The sequence below is a fragment of the Mercurialis annua genome, linkage group LG1-X (genome assembly GCF_937616625.2).
Source record: "Mercurialis annua linkage group LG1-X, ddMerAnnu1.2, whole genome shotgun sequence".
Lineage (NCBI taxonomy): Eukaryota > Viridiplantae > Streptophyta > Magnoliopsida > Malpighiales > Euphorbiaceae > Mercurialis > Mercurialis annua.
In genome coordinates this window covers 23,597,926-23,616,449 of record NC_065570.1, presented here as the reverse complement: position 1 = coordinate 23,616,449, position 18,524 = coordinate 23,597,926, and the positions used below count along the sequence as shown (strand labels likewise).

At 37.1% G+C, this 18,524-nt stretch overlaps 1 protein-coding gene across 1 annotated transcript; it reads right to left on the bottom strand.

Moving 5' to 3' along the window:
• Positions 1–653: 653 nt before the first annotated feature.
• LOC130014999 (uncharacterized) lies at positions 654–2,803 on the bottom strand. Its single transcript, XM_056104288.1, has 2 exons — positions 2,570–2,803; positions 654–716 (listed from the first exon to the last, which is right to left on the bottom strand). Exons 1-2 carry the CDS (start codon positions 2,801–2,803, stop codon positions 654–656), a joined length of 297 nt encoding a protein of 98 aa, XP_055960263.1.
• Positions 2,804–18,524: the final 15,721 nt, after the last annotated feature.

Below are 18,524 nucleotides of genomic sequence, written 5' to 3'. Positions count from 1 at the left end.
CACCAGATGCTGGTGATATGTTGGATACACTAACTGATGGATATAGTACCGCGAGGCCAGTTCGTACAGTGTACGGTAACTAGAGCCCGCGAGGTTTTTGAACAGTTAGTGTAAATGTTTGTGTATAAATGTTATGTATACTTGGCTTCCGTTATTTACTGTTGTTTGTTTATTATTTGCGAAAAATTAATAGTGGTTTGAGGCTTGCTACGGGTTCCGGAGCTACCACTCCCGTTCCCTAGCGCCGGTTGCGGCTCAATATTTTGGGTCGTGACAATGTTGGTATCAGCATTTATGTCAAGATTCTAATTATCTTTTAAACAACTTACTTTCTCTGTACTAGTATGATACCGTAGTTTCTTAGACACAATTCACTCTTATCTGTCCAATAGTAATGAAGTATCATCTCATCCTTTGCTTACTGTATTCTTTACGTCTTTCCTCTGTTTATAACAGCTCCATTATTGCTGTTCTATTCTGATAATCCTTCTGATGTATCTCTAGAACTTTCCACTTCTCTATTTATCTTACTGAATCTTAAGGGTATATGAGTTTCCTTCCTTATACTTTCTTTCATCTTATCCATCATTCTTATATTTACTGACATGTATACCTATACGTGTGCTTTTGTCCTTATACTAGAGTTTCATAACTTAACTCTTCTCTTTTCTGTTAACACAACTTATAACTCTTAATGCTGATATTAGTGACTTCACCTAATATCAGTCAATTAGCATCACTTATCTTTTGATCTATCTAATTTCAAACTTTCACGTCTTACAAGATTATCTTTTTCGTCGTTTCGTATTCCTTCTCCTTCTACTTCTGTATCTTCAAACACTGATATTGATAAGGTTATATATCCTTAAAATATCACTTGATGTTCATCATTCATATTATCGTCTTTTATACTTTTAATCTCTTTCCTCTAATATATTTCTCGTTCGCTACGTTACTTATTTCACCATAGGAATAATCCTTATACTCTACATCCTTGCGTATTTGTTACGTTTCTTTCGTCTAACATGACTCTCCGTCATTTCATCCTTTATTTTATCATAAGGATAATTACTATATCCTTAAATATTGCCAGCGCATTACATCTTGACTGCGTTCGCTCTCCGGCAAAAACTCCTTATTCGAACCTTACTCTAGTCTTGTTAGCCTTGTCGTAATAATTGTTAACATGGCTTTATTTGGTTATTGGGGTTTATTTTACAAGTCTTATTCTTATTTATTAAGAATCTTTTATTATTCGTCGCAGAGCTTTACATCTGAGTTTACTTACTAAACAAAAGATTTCAAAACATCCTTTGGCTGGCCAGCTCTTTTAAATCACTTTTCATAAATCGTTTGAAATCATTAGTACAATTGTAGCTCAGAGTGATGACACCTCTCATCACCAAAGAGTTATTCAAAATCGCATTTTTCTTTATCATTGTAAACATATGATGCATGATCTATATTTCGAAAATCATTTTCTTATGCATTCCTATCGTGATTATGCGATGTCATATGCGATGTCTGAGCACAATCGTACTTTGAAAAATCTTAAGAATTCTTCATACATTTCACAATCGTACTTTTAATAAATCTTAAGTTTACTCTAGATTGTACACTCTGCGACTATTAACGGCTTTCTTTATTATTATTGGGTACATTTCAAATTTTTGTATTGCTGTCATTTTCTATCACTTTTCTGACTATTCTTCTGTCACATCACTTCTCTCTTCATATCTCCACTAACTCAATTCAATTCAACATTTTCTACTGCTGTAATCACCACCACCACTTCTTTAACACTCTGTACCATGTCCTATACATACGCAGGTACTGATGTTTCACATCGATTCCCTATTGGTAACCCATCTCTTTCTTCACAACTTCTAGAACGTAATACAGGAATTACGTTCACGATAAATGTATTATTTATCGTTTATTATATTATTGTTTTTGTAAATTATGTTTATATATTCATTTCTTAAGCACGTGTTTGTCAATATCGCTTCCTATAGGCCCTACCTATCTGAGGCATTATCCTATAGGTACATTCTACTCATTATGCTCTATCATGCATGCAGTAAACATATACACAATAATGCAACATATAAACACAAATACTCAAAGCATATTAATCATTTATACCTAAGGGTGCCTGATGTGGAATGCTAGGTTTCCTAATAACTATTCCAATGTGTCGACCCTTAACTCTTCTACTGGAGTTGACTCCGCCTCTATGCACGGAGTGGGGGTTAGTCCTAATACCAGAGGATCGACGAGTATAATCTGGATAGAACGCACGTCTGAAAAAGTAGGGTCGAACAGGATTGCCATCCCACTCGCGGTCAGCCTCAATCTTACGGGCCATCATAGTGAGCGTCCCAAAGTGCTCGTGAACATACTCATATAGCTCGTCAAACTCTGGTCCTAATCTCCTGACATATCTACGATTAATTGTCTCATTATCTTTATCTAGATCTGGGACTCCCTCGACCATACGTAAAAAGTCAGTGGAACACAGTCCCACTAGTAGTATTCCTCCAGAAAAGGAGCGCATTTGTCTTCTAACCTGATTCAAAACCACTTGTGCCTGGCCATTTACTAGCCCTCCATCTTCTCTCAAATTGCGGTACCTCCGCACATTGGACCAGAAATGTTTACTTCGGTACTCCTCGACGACTGACTCATCTGATAACTCTTCTTCTTCAAAGTTCTCCTCTTGAGAAACTTCTTCAGATTCTTCCTCTAGATCCTCCTCTGGATCTTCCTCGGGATCTTCCTCACTTTCCTCACTGTTCTCCATTTCAAGCGAGTGAGTTCTACCTCTAACCCTAGAAGAGCTATCAATTTCTGATACTGACATGAAACCATTCTGATATATCTCAGATGATCTCCCAATATCTATGTGGAATCCATTCTAGTGGACTTCAGATGGTCCGTCTATTTCGTTGTGAAATCCATCTTGACAGATAGGAGGTGCTTCCTCCCGTTCCTCTGAAGCATGTAGCTGAGCTCCATTTTGCCCAAACATGCTAAAAAGAAACAATTCCTAATGTCACTGACCATCTGAGCCCCTTTTTCCTCTCTTAACTTCCATATCAACTTATAAAGTGCTATAAACATTTAACATTCAATCAATCTGTACGTAATTCGCAAACACGTAATCACTGAATACCCCTTGCACAAGTAATAAACACTTAGTTGCCTTAGCCGCTCATATACACAGATATTCATCACTTCTTCATTTAACCATCTCGGTTCGCGCGCCTTATGGAACTTACTAATAATGCACATATCAAGAAAATGCAGACAACTAAGGTCCGACTCTCTGTTGCAGTAGTTCCTAGGTTTACTTACTGACAGAGTATTCAAAGTCAAACAAACATTCAGACACAACTGGCAGTGGTAACTAGACCAACTGCTCTCAAACAAACACTAAAACAAACTTGCAGTGGTAACTGGACCAACTGCTCTGATACCAACATTGTCACGACCCCAAATATTGAGCCGCAACCGGCGCTAGGGAACGGGAGTGGTAGCTCCGGAACCCGTAGCAAGCCTCAAACCACTATTAATTTTTCGCAAATAATAAACAAACAACAGTAAACAACAGAAGCCAAGTATACATAACATTTATACACAAACATTTACACTAACTGTTCAAAAACCTCGCGGGCTCTAGTTACCGTACCCTGTACGAACTGGCCTCGCGGTACTATGTCCATCAGTTAGTGTATCCAACATATCACCGGCATCTGGTGCCGTGCACAACATATAAAACACGTAGCCTACAAAAACATATAAACAGGACAGCAAGTAATATGTACACTCAAAATGTACTGCTGTCTAGGCTACGACTCTGTCACACGGGACCACTACTGCAGCATTCACAGAAGTCAGAAACTATACATATACAGCTGACTTCTGGACTTCAAAATTAGCCTCTAGCTAAGTCCACACACTAAGTACCTGAAAGACATCAAAGGTGAGGGGTCAGTATTTGGGAAAATACTGAGTGAGGTTGCATTTTACTAACGGTATTAATTTAAAAACATAGCATCGCATCTCAAGAAAACAATAATATAAAACATATAAACATGTATTTGATCCGTACGAAACTAATATCCTAGCATGCGACACATCTCTCGAATAATCATATATCGTTCAACCCAATCATAAATCTCAAGTTGTGAGTCCAACTCACTGGTGGGCCACGCCCACTAGATACGGGGACTTCCAGGCTACACCGTAGCTGAGTTCACTCTCGTATCGAATTCATATCATATCATACATATCCAATCATTTCTCAAATGCAAACACACTAGACTGACTCAATACTGGTGATCACACAGCCTATTGACACCCAATAGGTAGCTAGTTTCTTCGGATCGCATACTAGTTCTCGTATATACATTTGATAGAAACATATAATATTTAATCAAATCATCTAACATGCGATGCGTAAAAACATTATACATATCTATATAAAATGACTTTATATATATAATACACGAAAGTAAAGTGCAACTCACAGTGACCGCAATCCAATCAATAATGTGGTCGATGAAATGATATGCCCTCGCTATCCCACGTCTACTGACCTCTATGCTCGCTGACACGTCTGATAAATAATTAACGTTTAATGATTAGACGTTAATCTCGTATTCCTATACGCATAATACTTTTAAGTTTTAGGGTTTAGTTTCATTTCAATGAAGTTTTAAGGAGTTTTCAAGGCAATGTGCAGGTGTTGCCTGCACACTGACACTGTTTAGTAAAACGACAATCTCTCCCAATTGAACCGTTGGATCGAGCTGAAATTTGACAGACGCGTTCCTAAGAGGCAAATCTATAAACTGACCGTTGGGATTTTGAATCTGCCAAGTTTAGGGTAGTGTGCGAACGCACACAGTGAGTGTGCGAACGCACACCCTAAAATTCAAGGAGTGTGCGAACGCACACTCAATGTGTGCGAACGCACACCCTTGACAGCCCCCCAGAAAGTCGTTTTCCGGGGCTTTTCAGCCATCTCGACGTGCTATACATTCAACTATACAAAACCCGCATCTCGGTTTTCATTAAAACGCTATAATAACTTCAAAAACGTCGAATTCAATCCTAAAACTCAATTCCATCAAAACAGCCAATATATTCGAATTTATCACCAATTTTTGAAATATTTACCTTAATTTGATGCTCGGGATTGATAGAGGATTCAATTCTGAAGAAATCGCCGCGAAAATCGCTCGAATCGGACGTCGAACGGCGAAACGGCGGCGAAACGACGGTATCGCTCGTTAACTCTCAAAATCTCTCGATCCTTCTCTGATTCATATCTTCTTCTTCTTATAATTTGGCTAAAATGCCACTTTGATCCTTGTTCTTTTTGTTTATTACAATTTATCTTTAAACTTTTCTTTCGTACGATTTAGTCCATAGCTAAATCGATAAATCCTTTTATTATAACTTATACGTATTATTTATATCCAATAAATAATACGAAACTCGATATTAATATTTTCCTGTCAAATCCTGCAAATTTCCATTTTCGACACAAAGTGGCTAAATTACCACTTTGGTCCATGTACTTTATTTTGAGCTTTTCTCGACACTTTTCCTTTTAATTCCAATTCTAACTTTTGAATTGAAATATATTATTAAATTCCTCGCATATAATCATTTCCAAAACCGACCTACTAAAACTTATTTATCGGAAAACTTTCCGATTTTGCCACTCTGGCAAATCCAAACTGGACACGTGGTCCAATTAGATAATTAAACATTTTGGGGTATTACATTCTTCCCCCCTTATAAAAATTCGTCCTCGAATTTTCATAAATCTTGTTAGGATCTTAACTCATCCTTACAATTTCCTTGACGTCCGTTAATCCGTTTTGATCACAACTTTTCCTTTTACTTAACTCTTACCTTTCCACGTATGGCGGTGATCCCATTAATCGATTATCTATTCTGGTCACCGTAGTCTCTTGCTGTTGTATAGTTGAGAATCTTCTCATTATCATCTTGTTTCATCTGTCGTCTTTCCAGAATAATATAGCTGTAATTGCATCCTTAACATCATAATCCTTGCGTCGTTGCTATTTGGTTGTAACTAATCATAACTTAATGTTTTCTCGTTTCGTCATTTCATTCTTAGTAGCCATAGGTTGCTACTAGTCTTCTTTATACGTGAATTGTCACGGCGTGCCAATTTCATCCTTATTGACATACTTACTTTATTCATATTCCTATGAATATTTTCTCTTGTAATCATAACTTGCAGTTATGATCTTTCCTATCGTCTGTAGTTATCACTTTCCTTTCTTAACTGGTTCTTGTCATTTTCCACTCCTTGCTGTCATTCTCTGACACTTCGTTCTTTATCATTCAATCTTCTTTAACTTGCTTTACGTCTAATACATTCACAATCTCTTACATAGCTAAGCCTGATACATCCTTTACTATCTTTGATTTCTCCTTCTTTTGCTTTTCTGATCTATCGTGAATCTCATGTCACCTGTTGACTATGATCTTTCATTCCTTTTTCCGTTACCCTAAATGTTTCATTTCACGTTACTTTTAATCGTATGGCTTGTACAGTTGCCTTTGTTACTAATACTATTCGTATTCTTATCATCTTCACTACTTTCTAGTTTCTCCTTTGAGGTTCGCCTCGAATTTCTTATTGACTTTTCCATTTACGATGTTCTTCCTTTACATCACCTTAATCTCTGACTAATTCAACAGACCTTTAATTACGAAGAGATTGCTCTGATACCAACTTCTAGAACGTAATAAAGGAATTACGTTCACGATAAATGTATTATTTATCGTTTATTATATTATTGTTTTTGTAAATTATGTTTATATATTCATTTCTTAAGCACGTGTTTGTCAATATCGCTTCCTATAGGCCCTACCTATCTGAGGTATTATCCCATAGGTACATTCTACTCGTTATGCTCTATCATGCATGCAGTAAACATATACACAACAATGCAACATATAAACACAAATACTCAAAGCATATTTACCTAAGGGTGCCTGATGCGGAACGCTAGGTTTCCTAATAACTATTCCAATGTATCGACCCTTAACTCTTCTACTGGAGTTGCCTCCACCTCTATGCACGGAGTGGGGGTTAGTCCTAATACCAGAGGATCGACTAGTATAACCTGGATAAAATGCACGTCTGAAAAAGTAGGGTCGAACATAATTGTCATCCCACTCGCGGTCAGCCTCGATCTTACGGGCCATCATAGTGAGCGTCCCAAAATGCTCGTGAACATACTCATATAGCTCATCAAATTCGAGTCTCAAACCCCTAACGTATCTACAGTTAATCGTCCTATTATCTTCATTAAGGTCTGGAACTTTTTGTCCATGCGCAGAAAGTCAGAGGAATACAGTCCCATTGGTAGTATTCTTTTAGAAAAGGAGCGCATTTGCCTCCTAACCTGATTCAAAACCACTTGTGTCTGGCCATTTACTAGCCCTCCATCTTCTCTCAAATTGCGATACCTCCACACATTGAACCAGAAATGTTCACTCCGATACTCCTCGACGTCTGACTCATCTGATAACTCTTCTTCTTCAAAGTCCTCCTCTTGAGGAACTTCTTCTGATTCTTCCTCTAGATCCTCCTCTGGATATTCCTCGGGATCTTCCTCACTTTCTTCACTGTACTCCATTTCAAGCAAGTGAGTTATACCTCTAACCGTAAAAGAACTACCAATTTCTGATACTGACATGAAACCATTCTGATATATCTCAGATGATCTCCCAATATCTATTTGGAATCCATTCTGATGGACTTCATATGGTCCGTCTATTTCGTTGTGAAATCCATCTTGACAGATAGGAGGTGCTTCCTCCCGTTCCTCTGCTGCATGTGACTAAGCTCCATTTTGCCCAGACATGCAAAAAAGAAACAGTTACAAACGCCAGCGACCATCTGAGCCCTCTTTCTCCTTGCTTAACTTCAATATCAACTTATAAGGTACTATAAACATTTAACATTCAATCAATCTGTATGTAATTCGCAAATACGTAATCACTGAATACCCCTTGCACAAGTAATAAACACTTAGTTGCCTTAGCCGCTCACATTTGCAAACATTTAACCATTTTATACGCTTAACTATCTGCGTTCGTGCGCGTTATGGAACTTACTAATGATGCACATATCAATCAAATGCAAACAACTAAGGTTTGACTCTCTTGCTGCATTAGTTCCTAGGTTTACTTACTGACAGAGTTTCACAATTCAGACAGACATCCAAAACAAACTAGCAGTGGTAACTGGACCAACTGCTCTGATACCAACATTGTCACGACCCAAAATATTGAGCCGCAACCGGCGCTAGGGAACGGGAGTGGTAGCTCCGGAACCCGTAGCAAGCCTTAAATCACTATTAATTTTTCGCAAATAATAAACAAATAACATAAAGAAACAGAAGCAAGTATACATAACATGTATACACAAACATTTACACTAACTGTTCAAAAACCTCGCGGGCTCTAGTTACCGTACTCTGTACGAACTGGCCTCGCGGTACCATATCCATCAGTTAGTGTATCCAACATATCACCGGCATCTGGTGCCGTGAACAAACATATAAAACATGTAGCCTACCAAAACATATAAACATGACAGCAAGTAATATGTACAATCAAAATGTATTGCTGTCTAGGCTACGACTCTGTCACACGGGACCACTACTGCAGCATTCACAGAAGTCAGAAACTATACATATACAGCTGACTTCTGGACTTCAAAATTAGCCTCTAGCTAAGTCCACACACTAAGTACCTGAAAGACATCAAAGGTCAGGGGTCAGTATTTGGGAAAATACTGAGTGAGTTTGCATTTACTAACGATATTATTATAAAAACATAGCATCGCATCTCAAGAAAACAATAATATAAAACATATAAACATGTATTTGATCCGTACGAAACTAATATCCTAGCATGCGACACATCTCTCGAATAATCATATATCGTTCAACCCAATCATAAATCTCAAGTTGTGAGTCCAACTCACTGATGGGCCCAGCCCACTAGATACGGGGACTTCCAGGCTACACCGTAGCCGAGTTCACTCTCGTATCGAATTCATATCATATCATACATATCCAATCATTTCTAAAATGCAAACACACTAGACTGACTCAATACTGGTGATCACACAGCCTATTGACACCCAGTAGGTAGCTAGTTTCTTTGGATCGCATACTAGTTCTCGTATATACATTTGATAGAAACATATAATATTTAATCAAATCATCTAACATGCGATGCATAAAACTAGTATACATATCTATATAAAATGACTTTATATATATAATACACGAAAGTAAAGTGCAACTCACAGTGACCGCAATCCAATCACAAATATGGTCGATGAAATGATATGCCCTCGCTATCCCACGTCTACTGACCTCTCTGCTCGCTGGCACGTCTGATAAATAATTAACGTTTAATGATTAGACGTTAATCTCGTATTCCTATACGTATAATACTTTTAAGTTTTAGGGTTTAGTTTCATTTCGATGAAGTTTTAAGGAGTTTTCAAGGCAATGTGCAGGTGCTGCCTGCACACTGACACTGTTTAGTAAAACGACGATCTCTCCCAATTGAACCGTTGGATCGAGCTGAAATTTGACAGACGCGTTCCTAAGAGGCAAATCTATAAACTGACCGTTGGGATTTTGAATCTGCCAAGTTTAGGGTAGTGTGCGAACGCACACAGTGAGTGTGCGAACGCACACCCTAAAATTCAAGGAGTGTGCGAATGCACACTCAATGTGTGCGAACGCACACCCTTGACAGCCCCCCGGAAAGTCGTTTTTCGGGGCTTTTCGTCCATCCCGACATGCTTACTTCATTATAACACACAAAACCCATATCTTGGTTTTTACTTAAACGTTATAAACGATCCAAAAACGTCAAATTCAATCCTAAAACGTAATCTCACCAAAACAGCCATAAACTCATCATTTTCAAGCTAAAAACCGACCTATTAACTTGATTTGATGCTTAGGGTTGATAGAGGGTTCGATTCTGAAGAAATCGCCGCGAAAATCACTCGAATCGGACGTCGAACGACGAAACGGCGGCGAAACGACGGTATCGTCAATATTTTCCTCCATTTCTCTCGATCCTTCTGCTCCCTCTCTGATTCATATCTTTCTTTCTTATATAATTTGGCTAAAGTGCCATTTTAGTCCTTGTCCTTTTTGTTTCTTACCATTTATCGTTTAAACTTTTGTTTTGTACGATTTAGTCCATAACTAAATCGATAAATCCTTTTATTATAACTTATACGTATTATTTATATCCAGTAAATAATACGAAACCCGATATTAATACTTTCCCGTCAAAATCCAAAAGTTCCATTTTCGACACAAAGTGGCTAAATTACCACTTTGGTCCCTGCACTTTATTTTGGGCTTTTCTTGACATTTTTCTTTTCAATTCCAATTATGTCTTTACAATTAAAATATAACCTTAATTTTCTCATAATTAATTTTCCAAAACCAACCTATTAAAACTTATTTATCGGAAAACTTTCCGATTTTTGCCACTCTGGCAAATCCAAAATGGACACGTGGTCCAATTAAATAATTAAATATTTTGGGGTATTACATTCTTCCCCCCTTATAAAAATTCGTCCTCGAATTTTCATAAAACTTGTTGGGACTTTTAAATTATTCTTATATCTCCCTTGACGTCCATTACTATGTGTCAATCATATCTTTTTCTTTTACTTTAACTCTTAGCTTTCCGCCTAAAGCTGTGACCTTACACTTATCACTAATCGATTGTCTATCTTGCTCATAGTAGTCTCTTATCGTAGCATAGCTGAGAATCTTCTTATTGTTACTCTCATCTCGTCTCCTTCCGTCATCTACAACTGGTCGTGATCTTCCTGATCATCATTAGCGTCGATTAATCCTCACTTGATACTTTCCAACTCTATTGTCTCATTCTTAATCGTCATCGGGTCGCTACTTATCTCTTTTATACGTGAATAGTCACGACGTATCGATTACACCTTTAATGACGTACTTACTTCATTCGTACTTCTATGAGTATTTACTTTTATAAGCACAATCTACGACTTTTATTCTTTGCTATCATCTGACGATATCACCTTTCTTCCTTAACTGGTTATCGTCGTTTCTTACTTCTCTCTACTGTCATCTGACATCTTTTTCCTTATTAGCTAATCTTTTTCAACTTGTACCTTGTTTATCACACATGTTGTTTCTTAACGTAGTTGGGTCTGATACATCTTTTACTATCTTCAATTTACCCTTTCTTTGCTTATTTAAGCAATCGTGAATTTCACGTTGCTCTGTTGGTCGTGATCCTTCATCCTTTACCATTGTCTTAAACGTTGCATTTCACGTTACCTTTGATTATATAGCTTATACAGTTGTCCTTGCTTACTAGTACTATTCGTATTCTTATCCTCTTCACTACTTTCTAGTTACTCCTTTGAGGTTCGCCTCGAATCTCTTATTGACTTTTCCGCTTACGAAGTTCTTCCTTTACATCACCTTAATCTCTGACTGATTCAACAGACCTTTAATATTTTATATATTTTTGTACTCAAATTTCTTATTGACTTATCAGTCAAAGCTGTTTTTCCTTTATGTCACAATTCCTTATTCATGATGACCTCATAAGAATGTCACACGTTTCTTAAATATTTAAATTTCTTAAGAATCCTTCTTACTGTATAATCAATTTTCTCTTTTGTCTCACATTTCTGTTTCTTACTTTCAAATAATTTTACGACTTTATTCTCACTTTTCAAGGTGTCGTCTTAGTACTAGTCATGATCATTTCTTAGCTTGTCCTTATTTTGTCTTTTATCTTCTTCTTGAAGTGTTCTCGATCACTCTTAGCATTTAGATCATACTTGACTTTGCAACTTCCAAAATTAGGGAATAGTTTCGATTTTTGTTGTCCTACACTCCTTATGCTTTTTCAGCATTTATGTCAAAATTCTAATAATCGTTCTGATGTATCTCTTACATTTATTAACACGTACACCTATACGTGTGCTTTTCTGCTTATGTTAGAATTTTACGCTTAACCTTTCTCCTTTCTATTAACGCAACTTATAGTTCATGATGCTGATATTAGTTACTTCACCTAATATCAGTCATAGTATCATTACCTCTTTTGATCTATCTAATTTAAACTTCCATGTCTCACAAAATCATCTTCTTGTCACTTGTATTTCTTTTTCTTTCTACTTCTGTATCTTTAAATACTGATGTTGATAACGCTGTATCTCCTTTAAATATCACTTGATGTTCATCAGTCATATTATCATCTTTTCGTCCTTCATACTTTTAATCTCTTTCCTCTAATATATTTCTCGTTCGCTACGTTACTTATTTCACCATAGGAATAATCCTTATACTCTACATCCTTGCGTATTTGTTACGTTTCTTTCGTCTAACATGACTCTCCGTCATTTCATCCTTTATTTTATCATAAGGATAATTACTATATCCTTAAATATTGCCAGCGCATTGCATCTTGACTGCGTTCGCTCTCCGGCAATGACTCCTTATTCGAACTTTACTCTAGTCTTGTTAGCCTTGTCGTAATAATTGTTAACATGGCTTTATTTGGTTATTGGGGTTTATTTTACAAGTCTTATTCTTATTTATTAAGAATCTTTTATTATTCGTCGCAGAGCTTTACATCTGAGTTTACTTACTAAACAAAAGATTTCAAAACATCTTTTGGTTGGCCAGCTCTTTTAAATCACTTTTCATAAATCGTTTGAAATCATTAGTACAATTGTAGCTCAGAGTGATGACACCTCTCATCACCAAAGAGTTGTTCAAAATCGCATTTTTCTTTATCATTGTAAACATATGATGCATGATCTATATTTCGAAAATCATTTTCTTATGCATTCCTATCGTGATTATGCGATGTCATATGCGATGTCTGAGCACTATCGTACTTTGAAAAATCTTAAGAATTCTTCATACTTTTCATAAAACATAAGTTTACTCTAGATTGTACACTCTGCGACTATTAACGGCTTTCTTTATTATTATCGGGTACATTTCAAATTTTTGTATTGCTGTCACCTTCTGTCATTTTCCTGACTATTCTCCTATTACATCAATTCTTTCTCCATATCTCCGATAACTTAATTTAATTCAACATTTTCTACTGCTGTAATCACCACCACCACTTCTTTAACACTCTGTACCATGTCCTATACAAACGCAGGTACTGATGTTTCACATCGATTCCCTGTTGGTAACCCATCTCTTTAAAACGTTAAAGTTATTGTTTTCTTGAGATGCGATGCTATGTTTTTATAATAATATCGTTAGTAAATGCAAACTCACTCAGTATTTTCCCAAATACTGACCCCTCACCTTTGATGTCTTTCAGGTACTTAGTGTGTGGACTTAGCTAGAGGCTAATTTTTAAGTCCAGAAGTCAGCTGTATATGTATAGTTTCTGACTTCTGTGAATGCTGCAGTAGTGGTCCCGTGTGACAGAGTCGTAGCCTAGACAGCAATACATTTTGATTGTACATATTACTTGCTGTCATGTTTATATTACTTGCTGTCATGTTCATAATATCACCAAATTGTTCCCTGACTTTGGGAATTACAAAGTAAGTACAATATAAATGTTAAGAACAATCGGAAAACCCTTCAAAAGAAGACGAGAGATAGAATAAGAATAAGTTAAGGAACGATTACAATCAGTATCAAGATTGTATTGTAAAAAGTGAAAATAAAAATTGACAGTAAGAAGCAGAAGTGTAAAATAGAAAGAAAGCTGATTATACAATAAGAAAGAATGACGATTAAGGAAATAAATAAGTTATTAAGGATCTAATGAATCCGTTGAGGATGAAAGTTAAAGATGAAGTTAGTTAAAGGTTAAAGATAAGAAAGAAGTTAAGCGAAAACTATACCAGAATAGATAATCGATTAATGGGATCACCGCCATACGTGGAAAGGTAAGAGTTAAGTAAAAGGAAAAGTTGTGATCAAAACGGATTAACGGACGTCAAGGAAATTGTAAGGATGAGTTAAGATCCTAACAAGATTTATGAAAATTCGAGGACGAATTTTTATAAGGGGGGAAGAATGTAATACCCCAAAATGTTTAATTATCTAATTGGACCACGTGTCCAGTTTGGATTTGCCAGAGTGGCAAAATCGGAAAGTTTTCCGATAAATAAGTTTTAGTAGGTCGGTTTTGGAAATGATTATATGCGAGGAATTTAATAATATATTTCAATTCAAAAGTTAGAATTGGAATTAAAAGGAAAAGTGTCGAGAAAAGCTCAAAATAAAGTACATGGACCAAAGTGGTAATTTAGCCACTTTGTGTCGAAAATGGAAATTTGCAGGATTTGACAGGAAAATATTAATATCGAGTTTCGTATTATTTATTGGATATAAATAATACGTATAAGTTATAATTAAAGGATTTATTGATTTAGCTATGGACTAAATCGTACGAAAGAAAAGTTTAAAGATAAATTGTAATAAACAAAAAGAACAAGGATCAAAGTGGCATTTTAGCCAAATTATAAGAAGAAGAAGATATGAATCGGAGAAGGATCGAGAGATTTTGAGAGTTAACGAGCGATACCGTCGTTTCGCCGCCGTCTCGCCGTTCGACGTCCGATTCGAGCGATTTTCGCGGCGATTTCTTCATAATTGAATCCTCTATCAATCCCGAGCATCAAATTAAGGTAAATATTTCAAAAATTGGTGATAAATTCGAATATATTGGCTGTTTTGATGGAATTGAGTTTTAGGATTGAATTCGACGTTTTTGAAGTTATTATAGCATTTTAATGAAAACCGAGATGCGGGTTTTGTATAGTTGAATGTATAGCACGTCGAGATGGCTGAAAAGCCCCGGAAAATGACTTTCCGGGGGGCTGTCAAGGGTGTGCGTTCGCACACATTGAGTGTGCGTTCGCACACTCCTTGAATTTTAGGGTGTGCGTTCGCACACTCACTGTGTGCGTTCGCACACTACCCTAAACTTGGCAGATTCAAAATCCCAACAGTCAGTTTATAGATTTGCCTCTTAGGAACGCGTCTGTCAAATTTCAGCTCGATCCAACGGTTCAATTGGGAGAGATCGTCGTTTTACTAAACAGTGTCAGTGTGCAGGCAGCACCTGCACATTGCCTTGAAAACTCCTTAAAACTTCATTGAAATGAAACTAAACCCTAAAACTTAAAAGTATTATACGTATAGGAATACGAGATATGTATAATGTTTTTACGCATCGCATGTTAGATGATTTGATTAAATATTATATGTTTCTATCAAATGTATATACGAGAACTAGTATGCGATCCGAAGAAACTAGCTACCTATTAGGTGTCAATAGGCTGTGTGATCACCAGTATTGAGTTAGTCTAGTGTGTTTGCATTTGAGAAATGATTGGATATGTATGATATGATATGAATTCGATACGAGAGTGAACTCGGCTACGGTGTAGCCTGGAAGTCCCCGTATCTAGTGGGCTGGGCCCACCAGTGAGTTGGACTCACAACTTGAGATTTATGATTGGGTTGAACGATATATGATTATTCGAGAGATGTGTCGCATGCTAGGATATTAGTTTCATACGGATCAAATACATGTTTATATGTTTTATATTATTGTTTTCTTGAGATGCGATGCTATGTTTTTAAATTAATACCGTTAGTAAAATGCAACCTCACTCAGTATTTTCCCAAATACTGACCCCTCACCTTTGATGTCTTTCAGGTACTTAGCATGTGGACCTAACTAGAGGCCAATTTTGAAGTCCAGAAGTCAGTTGTATATGTTTAGTATCTGACTTCTGTGAATGCTGCAGTAGTGGTCCCGTGTTGACAGAGTCGTAGCCTAGACAGCAGTACATTTTGAGTGTACATATTACTTGCTGTCCTGTTTATATGTTTTTGTAGGCTACGTGTTTTATATGTTGTGCACGGCACCAGATGCCGGTGATATGTTGGATACACTAACTGATGGATATAGTACCGCGAGGCCTGTTCGTACAGGGTACGGTAACTAGAGCCCGCGAGGTTTTTGAACAGTTAGTGTAAATGTTTGTGTATACATGTTATGTATACTTGGCTTCCGTTGTTTACTGTTGTTTGTTTATTATTTGCAAAAAATTAATAGTGGTTTGAGGCTTGCTACGGGTTCCGGAGCTACCACTCCCGTTCCCTAGCGCCGGTTGCGGCTCAATATTTTGGGTCGTGACAATGTTGGTATCAGAGCCAGGTTGGTCCAGTTACCACTGCAAGTTTGTTTTAGTGTTTGTTTGAGAGCAGTTGGTTTAGTTACCACTGCCAGTTGTGTCTGAATGTCTGTTTGACTTTGAATACTCTGTCAGTAAGTAAACCTAGGAACTACTGCAGCAGAGAGTCGGACCTTAGTTGTTTGCATTTGATTGATATGTCCATTATTAGTAAGTTCCATAAAGCGCGCAAACTGAGATGGTTAAATGAAGAAGTGATGAATATCTGTGTATATGAGCGGATAAGGCAACTAAGTGTTTATTACTTGTGTAAGGGGTATTCAGTGATTACGTATTTGCGAACTACGTATAGATTGATTGAAATTTAATGTTTGTGATGCCTTACGAGATGATACTGAAGTTAAGCAAGGAAAAAGAGGGCTCAGATGGTCGTTGGCATTGGAATTGTTTCTTTTTAGCATGTCTGGGCAGAACGGAGCTCAGTCACATGCTGCAGAGGAATGGGAGGAAGCACCTCCTATCTGTCAAAATGGATTTCTCAACAAAATAGGCGGACCATCTGAAGTCCACCAGAATGGATTCCATATAGATATTGGGAGATCATCTGAGATATATCAGAATGGTTTCATGTCAGTATCAGAAATTGATAGCTCTTCTAGGGTTAGAGGTAGAACTCACTCGCTTGAAATGGAGAACAGTGAGGAAAGTGAGGAAGATCCCGAGGAAGATCCAGAGGAGGATCTAGAGGAAGAATCTGAAGAAGTTTCTCAAGAGGAGAACTTTGAAGAAGAAGAGTTATCAGATGAGTCAGTCGTCGAGGAGTACCGAAGTAAACATTTCTGGTCCAATGTGCGGAGGTACCGCAATTTGAGAAGATGGAGGGCTAGTAAATGGCCAGGCACAAGTGGTTTTGAATCAGGTTAGGAGACAAATGCGCTCCTTTTCTGGAGGAATACTACTAGTGGGACTGTGTTCCACTGACTTTTTACGTATGGTCGAGGGAGTCCCAGATCTAGATAAAGATAATGAGACAATTAATCGTAGATATGTCAGGAGATTAGGACAACAGTTTGACGAGCTATATGAGTATGTTCACGAGCACTTTGGGACGCTCACTATGATGGCCCGTAAGATTGAGGCTGACCGCGAGTGGGATGGCAATCCTGTTCGACCCTACTTTTTCAGACGTGCGTTCTATCCAGATTATACTCGTCGATCCTCTGGTATTAGGACTAACCCCCACTCCGTGCATAGAGGCGGAGTCAACTCCAGTAGAAGAGTTAAGGGTCGACACATTGGAATAGTTATTAGGAAACCTAGCGTTCCACATCAGGCACCCTTAGGTATAAATGATTAATATGCTTTGAGTATTTGTGTTTATATGTTGCATTATTGTGTATATGTTTGCTGCATGCATGATAGAGCATAATGAGTAGAATGTACCTATAGGATAATGCCTCAGATAGGTAGGGCCTATAGGAAGCGATATTGACAAACACGTGCTTAAGAAATGAATATATAAACATAATTTACAAAAACAATAATATAATAAACGATAAATAATACATTTATCGTGAACGTAATTCCTGTATTACGTTCTAGAAGTTGTGAAGAAAGAGATGGGTTACCAACAGGGAATCGATGTGAAACATCAGTACCTGCGTTTGTATAGGACATGGTACAGAGTGTTAAAGAAGTGGTGGTGGTGATTACAGCAGTAGAAAATGTTGAATTGAATTGAGTTAGTGGAGATATGAAGAGAGAAGTGATGCGACAGAAGAATAGTCAGAAAAGTGACAGATAAGAGTGAATTGTGTCTAAGAAACTACGGTATCATACTAGTACAGAGAAAGTAAGTTGTTTAAAAGATAATTAGAATCTTGACATAAATGCTGAAGAAGCATAAGGTGTATAGGACAACAAAGTTGGAACTATTCCCTAATTTTGGGAGTTAAAAAGTCAAGTATGATCTAAATGCTAAGAGTGATCGAGAACACTTCAAGAAGAAGATGTGAAACAGAATAAGGACAAACTAAGAAATGATCAAGACTAGTACTAAGACGACACCTTGAAAAGTAAGAATAAAGTCGTAAACTTATTTGAAAGTAAGAAACAGAAATGTGAGACGAAAGAAGAAAATATTTTATACAGGAAGAAGGAATGATGATTCAGGAAGTAAATAAATTACTAAGGATCTACTGAATCCGTTAAGGATGAAAGTAAAGATTAATCAGAAAGAAAG

What these genes read in the sequence shown, in the direction of transcription:
- LOC130014999 (XM_056104288.1), bottom strand. Translation starts at nt 2,803, where the DNA reads ATGGAGAACAGTGAGGAAAGTGAGGAAGATCCCGAGGAAGATCCAGAG. An exon ending in CACAAGTGGTTTTGAATCAG is followed by an intron (nt 717 to 2,569) that starts GTTAGAAGACAA and finishes GACTGATATTAG; the next exon opens with GTGAAGTCACTAATATCAGC.